General features: G+C 44.5%; 1 protein-coding gene across 9 annotated transcripts in view; it reads right to left on the reverse strand.

Moving 5' to 3' along the window:
* Positions 1-2,101: 2,101 nt before the first annotated feature.
* The window catches only part of RERE (arginine-glutamic acid dipeptide repeats), a 257,146-nt gene continuing 243,953 nt past the window's right edge, over positions 2,102-15,294 (reverse strand). For 7 of the 9 annotated variants that reach the window (XM_049803204.1, XM_049803223.1, XM_049803195.1 and 4 more), the window contains 8 exons: positions 14,501-14,662; positions 12,914-13,027; positions 10,589-11,976; positions 9,958-10,180; positions 7,954-8,677; positions 6,723-6,869; positions 6,242-6,422; positions 2,102-5,172 (listed from right to left, as the gene is read on the reverse strand). In XM_049803204.1, the coding sequence (XP_049659161.1) occupies positions 5,139-5,172; positions 6,242-6,422; positions 6,723-6,869; positions 7,954-8,677; positions 9,958-10,180; positions 10,589-11,976; positions 12,914-13,027; positions 14,501-14,662 (2,973 nt within the window). In that variant the 3' untranslated portion in view covers positions 2,102-5,138. The remainder of the gene's footprint in view (positions 5,173-6,241; positions 6,423-6,722; positions 6,870-7,953; positions 8,678-9,957; positions 10,181-10,588; positions 11,977-12,913; positions 13,028-14,500; positions 14,663-15,294) is intronic. The other 2 variants (XM_049803242.1, XM_049803234.1) reach the window with 2 other exon arrangements.

Genomic DNA, 15,294 nt, shown 5'->3' on the forward strand with positions numbered 1-15,294 from the left:
GGGTCTCCCTCACAGGACCTTCCGGAACCTTCCGGGCCAGCTGCTCCCTGTGCAGCACCTCCCCTCAGGAGCAGGGCCGCCCCCGCCCCCCCCCCCAACCCCCCCTCGCCTCAGCTCCACACAGCCACGGGCACAGACTGTCCCCCGCTGCCTCTCCTTACCTCTGCCTACAAAAAAGCTGTTTTAAGATCGTCAGGGACCAAACCCAGCGCACAGGAGCTTCTAGGAACAACAGGAGTTTCACAACAAGCAATGTAAGCGCTACCTTTTGTCATGTTCAAGGAACGGAAGATCCAGTTCCTGAACAAAACACACCCGGCTTCACCTTTTCTCCTTCTCCCTAAATGAATGTAAGTTGTAAAAAGCTAGCCATGGCCTAGGAAGGATTGAAACCCTACTGCCTGTGTCACTTTTTACAGCTGACGTGACATTAGGACAAAACCTGGTGATGTGCATATAACAACGCCATGCGATAGATGGCTTCCCAGCCCTTCCCCTTGCAATGACAAGGCATCGTTAACACAAGACCACTACTGCAGTAGGACTGCATTGTTCAATTTATGGAGTAATAAAAATCCTCTTCAGCCTTGTCCCCATAGGATTCATCATTTTAAGTCTGGAAACTTAGAACCTGTAGCAAGAAAGAGAGGGCAGCTTAAACCCATTCCAGTTCTACGTTAAGTACAAGGAATTACAAAGCCGAAAAGAAATGTCAAAATAAATACCACAGCACGTGTTCAAGCCAGCCTCAGAAAAAGCACTTTCAGAAGCTATTTCCAGTAGACAAGAACTGACCTTCCCCTTACAAAAGGCCACGGGGTATAAATAGAGCAGCCTCTCCAAATATGCAGCTCCAAACTCCCATGTAATTTGTCATGAATACTTCTCCGTCTGCTTCAAGCACACTCAAACAACAGGGCACTCTTTTCTCGCTATACTTGGACCACTAATTAGCTTGAACTGGAGTCAAAGTACCTCACTATTTCTGAAAAATCACAGATCAAAACCAAAGCAGAACTAGACCAAGAACGCAGCCTTCCAGTCTCCCTTTTGACCAAACATTTATTCTGTAAAGATACTCACCACCTCTCTCTGTGGCACTGCAATATTTCCCCAAGTTTTCGAGATGCCGATTATCATGAACTGCAGATATGGAACACTCAAATAGCCAACTCACACAAATACATTATAATACCTCATACATGGAAGACAGGGAGCCACTACAAATGTACACAAACATGTAACCTGACGCAATTTGAAAGCAAATTTTAGCTTTTCAGCAGGCAATGAATAAACACTGAGTTATTGTGCATCTTCCTCTCTGCAATTATCATCCCTTTGGAATACATCTCTTGCCAGCTCTGTATCGGTTGTGTGCTGAGATGACTCTGCTGGCACAAAGTAACATCTCTTAGAAAATAAGATGCATGGAAAACTCAGCTACTGGGGTATATATAGTGTACTACATCTAATTTCAAGCTTACACTTCATCAGTCATTAGGCCTCATTCTCCCCTGCATGTCTTCTGAACAGCTTTGTTGCACAGGCAAATTTAAAAAAAGACAACAGCATGCAGTCTTTCCTACTCTGTTGAAACTGGGGGAATTATCCTCTCCGGTTTACAAGTTCTCGTCTTTCTACTCTTCTTTGGCTGACACAATGAGAACTTAGGCACACACTTCATTTTAACTACTTGTTTGGGCTCAGGCAGATCAGTGGCTGCAATACATTACCACTGTATACAGAAAGCCCCTGAAGTCACGACAGCCAAAACATCCTTACACATTCACTCTTATCAATTTGACTGCTTAACTTACGGAAAAGTATGCCGAAGTTACACAGTATGGCCCTCGAGCATACATGTGCCTGAGGGAGACAGAATATACTCTGGAACTGGACGTGACGTTGGTGTTTTGTGTACTGTATATTAAAAATAAAATTACCTCAAAGAAGGAAAAAAAAAATAAAGCCAAGACAGACAAGACAGCTTTGAAGCAGATAAGATGGCCATGCCGGCACCCCGTATTATCCCAGATGAAAATAATTCTTTTCCCACTAACAACAATCAACAGACACATTTCGCTTGCAGGCAACACCTGGCTGCTGTAGTGTAGCTTGGTTTTATTTATGTCCACAAATATTTCAAAAAAATTACAAAATACTCAAATGGAGAGAACACAGAAGTCACGATTTCTGGGTTTCTACTCTGTTTACACTGTGTTATCCCATGGCAAACTACTCATATATACATTAAGCTTCAAGATATATATAAATGTAGCAGTCAGAATGTACACTCTGCTTTAACGGTGCAGTGAAACAAGCTCAACCATGACGACATAGAACAAGAGAGACGTTTCAAAAACACTAAAGCAAAATTAAAAAATAAACTTTCAAAACAGAGGAAAAATAAGAGAGATTTCTTAAAGGAAATCAAAAGGTCTGGGTTGTTTTAACAGGGCATCGAACACCAAGATGGCTTCAAAAACCACTGCATGTAAAGTTGTAGTTAATCATTGGTCAAAAATGGAAGAATTTCAGTGCTTATTTGCTGAATGATGGGAACAAAAAAACCTCCCACAAATTATCAGAATGCTTTTCTGGGGCGTGGGGAGAAAAGGGGAAAAAAACCAGAGATCGATGAAAAGCTTTTGAACAGACTGCAAACTTCAGCTGAAAAAAAATAGAGAGAGAGGACCATGGGAGGCAATTAGCTTTTTTTTTTTTTTTTAAAAAAACAAGAACTATAGCTGAAAATAACAGCAAAAGAAAAGGATCAGAAGAAATGGCTGAAGTGGCTGAACTCCCCCAGACTCCACATGGTAAAAACAAGGAGGGGAGGTTTAACTGAAATGTGCCTAATTAGACTTTTAAAGTAAACTGAGGCACTCTCTCTGCTGAGCAGACCGATCTCACTAGCTACTCCACTGTTAGCAACTGTTAAAAAACGTTACTAGAAAACCATTTCACCTGATCACTGCAGACAGCGACTGAAGGCATTGACTGAAGAAGACTTTACCATCCTTGATTCTAGATTGACCTCATGGCTTCCAGATCTCAGAAACACTAGCTGTTCCTCCTAATACCTTCACAGGGAGTTCAAATATAGCAGATGGAACTGATTAAACGCTATTGCAGTTCTTTAGCACTGAGAAATCTGGAATGGAGGACAGAAAAAAAGGAAGATCAACATCAGCTGAAATAGTCCTCCTCTTCGTCCTTTACACTCTTGCCTTAAGTGAAGGTAGAATACCCCGATGCATATTTTTAATTGGTAAATTGATGTTACTAACTGTCCAACAGTAATCTTTGGGCACTAACGCTGACACTGGTTTGACATTCGTGAGGTGGATAAAGCACTGTGCATGCCATGCCTCCCATCAGAATGTATGATTAACTACAAGTTTATCAAACATGGCTCAGTACAGTCCTATGACACAACCATCACACTGAACAGTCTACAACAGCAGAGAGAGAGCATTCGTGAGTTAAGAGAGAGAATGGGGGAAGTTATGCACCAGCAGAAAAAATGGCCAGCAGATTCAGATGTCCATTGGTTGCATCACCCTCTGCTCTGGCAAAGAAAACCCATGACAAAATACTGGGGAAAAAAAAAAAAAAAATTCTGCCTAGAGGGTAAGCAGAGCTGTCTCCAAAAGAATGCTCTCTGGCCTTCTGTGTATACCTCTCCTTTTACCATCCACATGGGAACTAGCCAACAGGAGTTATTCTGCATGAATCTGTTGTGTTGGGAGTCAGTAAATGTTACTGTCCGTATATATGGTTAATCCCAAAGTAGTAAGTTCCTGAGATACAGAACACTGGTGGCAGTTAAAAAGTTTTTGCTTACAAAAACAAAACTAAAACAGTCAAAGAGAAATAGACTGGTCTTTGCAAAACAACTTTAAGAACACTGAGTTGCCTAGTTCAGTCCTAAGAACGTATCAAACTTCAGAGGCCAGAAAGAGCACATCCTCCAAAAATATGCACATGCATACAAAATTCTGGCTGTACTAGTTTGAGCCATGGAACATTTTTAAAAAGAGATTTTAGAACAGCTTATTTCTTTGAACTTTTGCCTAAAGTCTAAAACCAATGTAGTTAAGACTATGTTTCAAAAGGTAGTAGGAAAGAAGTGTATTATGGCCACGCTGAAAATTAACCCTTGAAGTAGGCATCAAAAGGGTAAGCTAGTTCCAAGGGACATCTGTACTGCTGAGAAACCCAACTCAACAGAAATCATCTGCAGAACAGAGAGATGTAACACGAACAAAAAACCCCCAAACAACCAAACCAACCAAAAAACCAAGAACAGAAACAGTCATTTGCAACATTATCCCTGCAACTCCCTTTAATGCTTATTGTTGATATCAAACCAAATTTCAAGCTTTTACCCATTTGAAATTATTGATACCCATCATTCCCTTTAATTAAAGGGATAATTATATATATATATTTTATTAAAAAATCAACTCTGTATTCTGTCAATACCAGGTAGGAATTCACAATTTGTGATGTTACTGAAAATCAAGATAAACGTTTCTGGAGTTTTGTTTTGTTTTGTTTCTCCCCTCTACCCAAAAAAAGTTATTTACAGACTTAAAAAGCCATGCTGCAGAACTGAGCTCTCTTTAAAATTATGAAGATTTCCTACAATGTATTAAAATAAAAGTAGATTTTTATTATTATAGCACTTGGATTCAGAGCTTGTTATGTCACCTACTTGCAATCCTTGTTTTTTTTTTTTAAAATAGCTATAGATGCATTGAGTGTCTCTTCACGCACAGTGACTTGTGTTGTGAACCTGATTCTAGCACCTACTCGAAACAAAACTAGTAAGAAAAAAAAAACCCAAGATTGCAGGAAGTTCTCTGAATATTCCACACAGTCCTGTATTTTCAATAGGCTTCTGAATACGTTGTCATGCAGGGAGACCCACACCAGTCTTGAGAAATCTTCTCTACAAATGAACACTATGCTGTTAAGTCTCTACTTGTTGGGTGGTTGCTTCTGTTTTAAATATATAAAGAAATCTTTATAAGATATTCTTTTCCTTTTGTAGCTCTTTTTGTACGTAAAAATGTTCCACTCCTTCCCAAGGACTGGGGTTTCCATAGCCAGCATTACAAATAAATAATTTATTACAACTGTTTGTCGCCTTCTTTCTTCAGTCGACTGAAAGAGAAAGAAAACTCATTTTAACAAAACGAAGGAGGTGTCATGACACTTCAGAGAGAGCCTGCCTTCCTGCTAACCTCACCCGGGTGCCCTGAAGGGAACAGAGGTTGCAACAGGACTTGCGAGCTTTCAGCACAAAAATGAGAGCCATTGTAACAGCAGTAATAAGACTGTCTGTTGTGGGGGGAAGCGATGACCTTTTGCTACCAAACTCCTTCCATGTGAGCAAGATCACTAGTGCCAGCTCATCAAGCTTCAGCTTTATCTGCGGTTGCAGATATGACAGTCAGCTTCAGCCAGACTGGCTGCCCCCATGGCACAAGGCCAGCAGGCAATTTTGGATAGCTGAAGCAAGGACTGAAACATCAGAGTAACGCAGTGCAAGGCAGGTGTTTAATATGCTGCTTCCTACGGATCCTTGCTACTGATGCAGAATGACCCTTGCTAGGTGCTGGTGCCTTTTTCTTCTTAGCTGACATATTGTCAGTGGTCACTGACAAACAGGAACTAAGGTGGTGTTGTATCAGGCAGGCCAAGAAGAGAACCACTCCACTATCAACACCATAGAGCATTCCGGGGAGAAAGAACTCACTCGATTCGTCTAGGCATTCTCAGCTGGTAATGCAAGATCCGTATTATTCACACCTTTCAACTTTCTAGTGCTGTTAATAATTTCTTAAGATCTATTGAATCCCTCCCCTCTTCTCATTCATAAAGCTTTACCCACCCTCCTCCGCTGTTCTCGAGAAAGAGAGTGTGATGCGGAAGCACCAATCGTAGTAAGTATGACACTAGAAACCCCAATCAGAAGCAATTCTGCAATGGAAGAGTCAAGTAGTCTGCATCCTGTGCCAGTAATTTGGACCTAGCTTCCACTCCACCCTATCACCTCTGCCCCAATTAAATCTTAGTACAGCTTCACCATCTTCCATCACTGCATTAGGACAGTAACTCAGGACACAGTAAGAAAGGCAGTAATTCAGAAGAAAAAAAGATGGAATGTGGAGGAAGATGGAGGAAGCTGTAGCACCCCCGCATCTCCAAAAGCCTTCATTGCACCTCTCACCTGTAATAATCTTCCTGACTTGGTAGATGACCACCATGCATGTGAGGATGCCCATGCAACCACTGCTGCTCCATTGCCAGTCTTTGCAGCTCTGCTGACTGGGCATGCATGGCCTGCAGCTGGTGGGCTGCTGACATAGGAGGTGGAATGGCACCAGGCAGATCTCGTGGATAAGGAGTACCTAAGAGAGAGTTGCCTATTTTTAGATACTTGTTTACTATGAGGTCTGCAGAGAGTTGTCCTGTGAAGTTTTTTGGGTTTTGTTTGGGTTTGGTTTTTTAGTTTGTGGTTTTTTTTTTTTTTGTTTTGTTTTGTTTTTTTTTTTTTTTTTTTAAACAAACCACCCACCCACCTTTGGCTGTAACCTAAGTTACAGCTCAACTCCACCAGCTCCCCTCCCAAGAAATGCTAAGACCCAGAAGAAAAGATGACAGTTCAGATAAAGAGCCAACCTTCGTAAAGGACCATAAAATGCTCTCACCAAAGACTGGATGTCGGAGCATTTCATGCTCGTGAGGTGGCTGCCCTAGCAATGGATTGGGGATGGTCCCAGGTGGATAGGGAAAACGTGCCAAATGGGGTCCAGCTGCTAAAGGATCCACCAGCGGGTGAACAGGTCCTGCTGAACCTTTAAAAGGAGGAAAGAAAGAAAGCAATCAACTGCTTCGGGAAGCATCGCTCGCTGTTGGGAAATCAAAAGCCCTGATAGACTTGAGCTGGACCAGCATTTGGCCTAACCGGCATGTAATTACCAGAAGCTTAGCTCCATCCAATTTGAAACCCACTTTTCTACCTTGAAATGACATCAGCTTACCAGTCTTAATTGTTAAAGGAACAACCCAGGGCTTTTATTTTCTACAAGAAAACAAAATCCACGAAGCAACAGGGAAAAACAATGATGGTCAACATTTAGAAAAATTTTCCCCCAAACTCACTCCTAGTTCCCCTTTACACACATACAATTGACGCAATAAAGCATCCTTCTGACTTTACCAATACTACTCGATAGGCCAAAAGCTGGCAAAAACCTTTGTTCGCAAAAGATACATATTCACCATCCTTGTGTGGAGAGGGACGCCTGTAGACAACCTTTCTGGTGTCACTTTACCAACATAATGAGTTCTCTTATGAGAATCGTGACAGAGACTTTCAGCTCAACTAAAGCCAGATGGTTGGCATGTAAAATGGCTAAAGAGATGAAGTCTTTCTCTCCTAATTTTTTTTTTTCCCAGCTCCTGTTAGGTAACACCAGTTTCAGCTCCTTTCTGGCTGTCACTTGTAACGTAACAGCCTTTAGCATTAGCAGCATTACCAGTTCCATGACATCTCTCCTAGTGAATTCCCTTCACCCAACGGAGTCTCCACCTGTACACCAGACACCACTGTAAGGTGGTACTCTAGAACTCCAGTACTTTTAAAAACAAAACAGCAAACCTTTTACAGTGACAGCGTGCAGTCTCCGTGAAGATCGCTGTACTGTCACCATCCTTTACTCTACCACTGTTAATGGTCCACCCTTCCCCCAAAAATTACTGTTTGCATTTCAGTTATCACAACCTTATACAGTACAGAAGTCACATCACATACAAGAAAGCAGGGATTTTGCTACTTGAATTCCAGAGTCACAGTCTGCCTGTTTTGGGTAGACTTCTGCTAACAGCCCAGGAGAGAGGTTCCCTAGGAAACTGCCTAGCCCATTTCCCTAGGCTCACCTTGATGTAAGGGATCCTGCTGATGTAGGTGTAAATGCGAGTGTATGTGTGAATGTTGGTGATGGTGAGGCGTAACATTGAACATCTGGAGCCGTGCCAACGGGTCATTTGTCAGTGATGCCATCCGCTCAGCGTGTATTCTCTCTGCTGCCAGTCTGTCGGGGTAGCTCATTTCAGGCCGTAACTGTGGGCCTGCCAGTGCAAGTCTCTCTCTTTCAAGGGGGTTCAAACCCGGATGGAAGGAAGCAAACGGGTGAGGTCCTGCTGTTGGGGGAATAGTCAGTGCACCATGCCTGGCAAAATGCTCCATGGGGTTAGTAGCTGGGTGCAGTGCATCTAGCTCTGGGGGCTTCACCTCAAAGCCAGGTTTCATCCTCTCTCTCAACTCCCTTTCCCGGATTTCTCGCTCCCGGATTTCCCGCTCTCGCAGCTCTCGTTCCCGAATGGTGGGATCCACATTGTAGAGGCCAGGCATATGGTAGGCCAGAAGTGGATCGGTGGGGTTCAGAGGGACAAAGAAGGGATGATTACGGTTTGTTGGTGACATGACATGAGGACGGGCATATTCACTCAGTGTTCGTAAAGCAGGTGTATCTGGACCAATGTAAGGTGGTACAGCAGCAATGGTCGTTGGCGGAGGTTCAAACGAAGGTCTCATGTGTGCTGGCCCGCTGAGCTGAGACTCTCCAAGACGGCCTTCATGGGAGGAGCTGGATACCTTCTGCTGCACAGAATGGGGGAAGAGAATTTTCATTCGAGACATTTGGCTTAAAAACACAGCAGGTACACACTCCCTTTCTTGTGCTTCGAGCTCTAAGAGGAGGTAAGTTCAGCCTGCTGAGCCTCACGACTCCCGCAGTTGTGTGCTCCAGCGCGGTTTGTGCAAGAACTGGATTCTGCCTACCCCGTACGCCAGAAAATAGCTACTTAGTGTAGCTTTGAGGCTGCCACTACAAACTGCTTTACAGCTACTGGAGCAGCAACTAGTTGGTACATGTCACAGCTATGGGCAACAGCTGGCTGGTACATGTCACTACAGACTGCCAGTCTTGTTTGCAGTGTGTTCTTCCTCTCCTCTCCACACTCACTTGTATCCCAAAACTTACTAAACCCAAGAAAACTCATCTCCACAACGTGCAACACAACAAATTCCACTCCTTTCATGTCAGGACTTTGCATCTGGCTCTCCCCTCCCATACAAGGGCAGCACAGCACTTCTGGGGAGGGCAATAAGCACGGTTTACCTGCACAACTGCCCAAGGATCCCTGTCCCCAGAATAAAGCAAAGTCCCCATACACGATGTGTCCCTTAAAGGACAGATGCTATATCCTGACTTTTATAAACCTACAGAAACACATAGCTCTGATTCGGATATCTGAAATGCACCAAGGAATGGGAAGATTTTAGCACCTTCTTTTTCAGCATCAATAATTTACCAACCTACCAATTCTGTGGGCCCAGAAGTAATCATTCCTTTCTGACAGGCCACAGAAAAACGGATTACTTGTACTGGCTCTTTATACCAAGACTGTAGTTTGGGTCTCCCCATTAAAAAAAAAAAAGTTACGTGCCTTTAATTAAGTTTACTTCAAATTTAAAAAGTCTTTAGATCCCCTTTTTCTAGCAGACAGCACTCTTATGCCTGCACAGTAGTACAAGGTACACAAAGGCATTCACTGTATCTGCACATTGTGCTTTTCTACTGCAAGTGACCATAAATACTTGGCCTAGTTATCCCCAGCTGCACCGGCTTCCCGCACATCAGAAACAAGACCAGGAGCAGAAATTCTCCATTTCCTTTAAAGAGAAGAAAGTCACAGGCAGGCCAGGAGGTGCTCATAGCTGGTTGGCTTTCACTTAATACACAAGGCTCCCATATTCACAAATACCTGATTGCACATGCATTAAAGCGCTTCTGGGGATTTGCATTCTGTAGTCACCATCCAGGTCAGATTCTACCATGCCAACTCCCTTAAACAGCTCTTAGCTACAAATAAACATACCGCAGCTCTTTCCGCTTCTCTTTCACGCTCCCGCTCCCTCTCTCTCTCCTTCTCTTTTTCTTTTTCTCTTTCCCTCTCTTCTCTGGCTTTCTGCTCTGCTTCCCTTTTGGCCTTTTCAATGGCCTCTTCTCTCTTCTTGGCCAGTTTCGATCCTGCCAGAGGCATAAAGTACAAGTCTGCTCTCGAGCATGAATTGTAGCCACGGTCCAGGTGCTTATAGAACCTGAAAGAAACAAAACAGAAAGAGCTTAGCCCTGGGAAAGATGCAAGAGTCTGGGATTTAAGAGCTGCATATCAAAAAAACCCCAACCCCATAAAGTCCCTATACTTATACAATAGCACTACCAGCTTCCCTGAAAGCCATGAGAAAATTGATTGTACCGTATTACTCCCCAGACAAGTGGAGTATAAAACCCCTCTCACAATTACAAACTGTAATGCCCTCTCTGAACATGCTGGCTGACACAGCACCTTCCCAGAAGAGCAAAATCACGGTAGAAAGAGAGGCTGACAAGACGCACACATAAAATGCACTCAGCTCCCGCAGCAGCTCATTTCTCAGCTTTTGGGAGTGTCTCGCTACGCAGAAAAACAGAGCGCACTGAGAAAGCCCTGCTAACAACCTCCGTACCTGGCTGACTGACTAGCATGACTTGGTGTATCCACCACAGTAGGTTCTGGTGACGGACTTCTGGGTGGAGGGGGAGGGCTTTCTGGTTCCTCAGCTTCATCTGGGACTTCTTCTTTGATCTGAATAGGTGGTAGCGTGCAGGCTGTCACCACTGGCACGTTTCCACTAGAAGCTGCTGATGTGGAGATGGAAGTCTGAAGTGGGATGCCAGGCACAGCGGGTGGCGTGGAAGTGGAGGGGCAAGAAGGAGGCGTGATGGAAGGTGGGCCTCCGGGGACAAAGGGATGCTGAGAAAAGGGGGGCTGCGAGGATACCTGATGGAGTCCAGATGGGGGGTGATTAGCAGGCGGGGGAAGGCTCTGACTCTGTGTCAGTACAGGAGGTTGGGCTTGCGAAGACTGCAGGGGTTGGCTTTGAGGCATCAGCTGCAAAGGAGGAGGGTGTGCGGATGGAGGATGATGAGTCGAGAGGGAGCTCAGAGGTTTTAAAGCAGGCGGTGGGGGCAAGTTGGAGTTCATTGAGAACGGAGAAGGGCCAGAGAGATGAGGAGGGTGCTTATGGGATGGAGCAGTGGGGAGCTGAGGGATTGGGGTAGTAGGGGGAGGTTTGATATGAGGCATGGCCATGGGTGCAGGCGGCAAGGGCTGCTCCCGCGGAGGCTGAGCCTGCTGCAGTGAGGTTGCAGTCGGCAGGACAGGCTGCGTCACCTGAACCTGGAGAGCGGAGTGAGAATGAGACGGTGCTTGCGTCTGAAGGGGAACCTGAGACTGAGATGACTGAGTGGGGAGGGAAAATGGCTGGGAAGGTACAGGATGAGGCAGGAGGGGCTGAGCCTGCAGGCTGTGAGGGGCAGGCTGGGCCTGGCTGTGGAGCGGAGGCTGCGAGTGAGGCTGAGAAGAGGCAGGGGTCGGCTGGCTCTGCGACACGCTCAGAGGCTGCAGAGGTGGGTGGGGTGATGGGAGCCTCTGCGGGTGCAAAGCAGGGGCCTGCTGTATGTGAGAATGAGGAGGGGGTGGCGGTGCGGGGGCCTGGGGCTGGCTGGGGGGCTGGGATGCTGACGGCGAGACCTGCGGCGGAGCCGAAGCAGCGCTCGACACCGCCGGCAGCGATGCCGGTAACTGGGCTGATATAGGAGGCGTAGGTGGAGGAGCCTGGCCAGAACCGCTCTGTGCCTGAAGCACTTGGGGCTGTGCCTGCAGCACTTGCTGTTGCGCAGATGAATCCGAGTCACTCTCATTGTCTTGAGGGCTAGGGATGCTGGGTGACGTGCTCCGGTTATCCTGGTCAATGTCCTTGGGATCACTGCTCCCTTCGTCGTTGACACTGCGGCTGTCCGAGCTCTCACCTTCGCCCTCACCCTCTGACGGAGAGTTTGGCCTGCTGATCTCCTGCGGGGAGAAGGGGAAGAGTAACCACCATGCGTGAGGAAACCGCACAAAACATTACCAGCATGCCACAGGACACAACCTGTTACACGTGCTGTGCAAACACAAGTGCAGGCACCACCCTTTGAACCTCGCGGGGCTTAAAACAGCACAGGCGACGTAAATATCCAAAGGGAAGGTGCAAAAGACAACAGAGCTAGGCGCTTTTTAGTAGTGTCCAGTGACAATGGGCACAAACTGAAATGCAGGAGATTCTGCCTGAACGTAACGAAACACTTTTTCACTACGAGGGTGACCAAGCAATGGAACAGCTTGCCCAGAGCAGCTGTAGACTCTCCATCTTTGGAGATACTCAAAAGCCATCTGGACATGCTGCCAGGCAGTTGGCTCTACGTGGCCCTGACTGAGCAGAGGGGATGGACTAGATGACCTCTAGGTCCCTTCCAACCTCAACCGTTCTGTGATTCTGTAATATGGAAAGCTCAGTGCCAAAATTCCCAAATCCTGTGCACAAAGTGAACCTGGTCAGGTACACGGAGGTGAAATGACATCTTGAAAGTATTTCAACTGAGCTTTGATACCATTAAGTTAAGAGAACTCCAGTGGTGGTTTTCTAACTTGCCACAGAAGAGGAAATAACAAATTTCAATTAAGAAAAAAAAATGGGTGGGGGGTGGAAAATAATCCAAGTATACTCTTATATGGTTGATATTGATATTAAAACAATGACAACAAAAAGACTTCTGGACTTACCCCGTATCATTCCACTGTTTTTCAACAGAAGGAACACATTATAATACTGGTTGCTTTCCAGCCACAGATTAAGTTACGATTTGCTGTGGCTTAAATTGATTTCATGTTTTTGGTTTGTTACTGGGTTTGCACCCCCTGCCACTCTCAAACCATTCTCCTAAGACAAATGTTCTTCTGTGGGACTCACTTGAGTTTTGGATTTTTTGGCATTGGACCTGTCAGGTTCTTCTGTGTCAGAAGCTGCCTTTTCCCGCTGCCTCTTGGAGTTCTTGAGAGGAGAAGACACCTCTTCTTTTATCTTCTGCCACAAATGAAGCAGAACACAACAGTTACCAGTGACGTAAATACAAAAGTGAATTGACCATACGCCGGTGCTACCACATTTAATACAAATAAGCGAGAAGGGTTCCTATGGAGCAAGAAAACTGATCAGAAGTTGAGAAAGTCAGTATTTAACAACAACTCAATACACATCTGTCCCTCTGTCCAATTACAAGTTGCAGGGGAATCTGTTCAGAAGCTGCTGCTCTATTCTGCCATCTGCCATGAGCAACCTCCAGAAGCCTTGCATCTACATAATGCACTAGCCACTCCCTCTGGAGGTCAAATTTAAGATAGAACCCAAAACAGACTGCAATTTTACTTCTGCAGACAGAAACCCAAGGGGCAGTTTGCACACAAACCCTGCACACATTTCTGACACAAGCTAGTAGGAAAAAGACAAATCAAGTAAAGCATTCCTCATCATGCAGATGCGGTCTCGAGCTTTGGAAGCGAAGGAATATTTTAAACAAAGCAGTTGTCTTCAGCTGTGCAGAATGAGGTCTATCAGGAACTCATACCTGATCAACTGGCCCAGTATACTCTTCTAAGAGACCAACACCAGTTGTTAACAGAGGATGGAGCAAGAATTTCTGCAGTAGACAGGCACAGTATAAGCCTCCTTCTACAACATGAAAGTCTTGCTTTACTCCTGATATTTTGAGGGCTATTTTTATATCCCCTCAAATATAGGGCTAACAGTGAGTAGCTATTACAAGATTACTACCTTCTTTCATGGCCTGGGACAGCATTATACATCACATAATTACCTAACCTAACTTCAAATTTTGCTAAGTTCTTAGTTTTATCATGTGAAAACTTGCTCCATACTCCAGCTTTGACTTGTGGGTTGTTTTTTAAAATACTTATTTTTAACTTGCTACTTTTCAATTTACACTGCTTAATGACAAGCCTTCCCGCTTCATCTGGCTTTGTTTCTTCAGTACTCTCTTGGAAAGGCACTTATTCATTTAAAGAGACTAAACTGTCAGCTCGTTCTGAAAAATCAAGCAAATATACATACAGAAAAACAGTAACAGAAGTAGTCTCAATTACTACATATTCATATTCCTTTGTAAACAAAGATTAAGTACCGCTTAAAAAAAAATATCCCCAAAACTGTCTACTTGCCTCAAATATAGCATTTCTGATCTGTATTACTTCCATGAGCCTAACGCTTGTATTTGCATCCAAAATTGAAGGATTAATTTATCATGAGAGCAGTAAGGTTATGTGGGGATACTTCAATGGTTTTTATCACTACACGTCCTTATGTATAGGAACAAAGCATCAGTCAGATGCACCATTAAATTTTTTGCTTATCCACACAAGTAGGAATTTCTAGGTCACTGAGAGATTCCCTGCCCTCCTAGAATCTGCATCTCATTTAGCTGACTGATTCAAGGCCTCAGGTGTCCAGTCCTAACAAAAAAGAAGAATGGGAAAATTTTACCTTGGTAGACTTCTTCACTGAATCTGCTTTGCTGTCATTACTGGAGGTGCTGGCAGCGCTAGGAGAGTTGCGGCCACTGGAACGGATGTCTTCATTAATAGGTGAGGCTCTACCATCAGGGCTGGCTGGCTGCTTTTTACGACCACTACGTAGTGTAGACATCTATTTGTTTAACAGAAATAAAAGTGTATCAAAGTCAGCATTTGTCCAGCCTTTTCACCTTTTTCTGCCTCACATCAGGGGCATGGATGGACCACTCCTGCTAAGAGCTTGAAAAATGAAAAACCAAGAGTATTTAACATTGTTACAGTTTTTCTTGAAAGCTCATCTGGACTTTGAGGTAAAAGGAGGCAAATCCTTTATTTGTCTACTCAAAAACATTAAGTGCTGATTATTTTATTCAGTAGTGTCTGCTAGAAATGACAACATTAGAAAGATGTTCCAAAGCTGCCGCTGTTTGCACGCTAAATTTTCTTCATAAAATGCACGCACGCACATTTGTAAGCGTGCATACACACACAACAAATGAGGTAGGAGGGGACCCTCGTGTCCCATTAAAAAAGAAAGTCTATCTGTTGGCATTCAAGCAGTCATGACCCGTTTCTAAAATCACAGATTCAATGTGCTCCTGCTATGCCATAAGGAATCACAGTAGAGTATATTTCAATAATTAATGCTGTTTCCCTCCCAGTTTGGCAGTTTTTTGGATGACCGGCTACCATAAAAACAATGAAGTCAACCTTACCCAAACAGTGTAGCCTCACAAGATATTTACAAGCAATGGTCATATCATC

This window comes from Accipiter gentilis, chromosome 1 (genome assembly GCF_929443795.1).
Source record: "Accipiter gentilis chromosome 1, bAccGen1.1, whole genome shotgun sequence".
In the NCBI taxonomy this organism is placed as follows: domain Eukaryota; kingdom Metazoa; phylum Chordata; class Aves; order Accipitriformes; family Accipitridae; genus Astur; species Astur gentilis.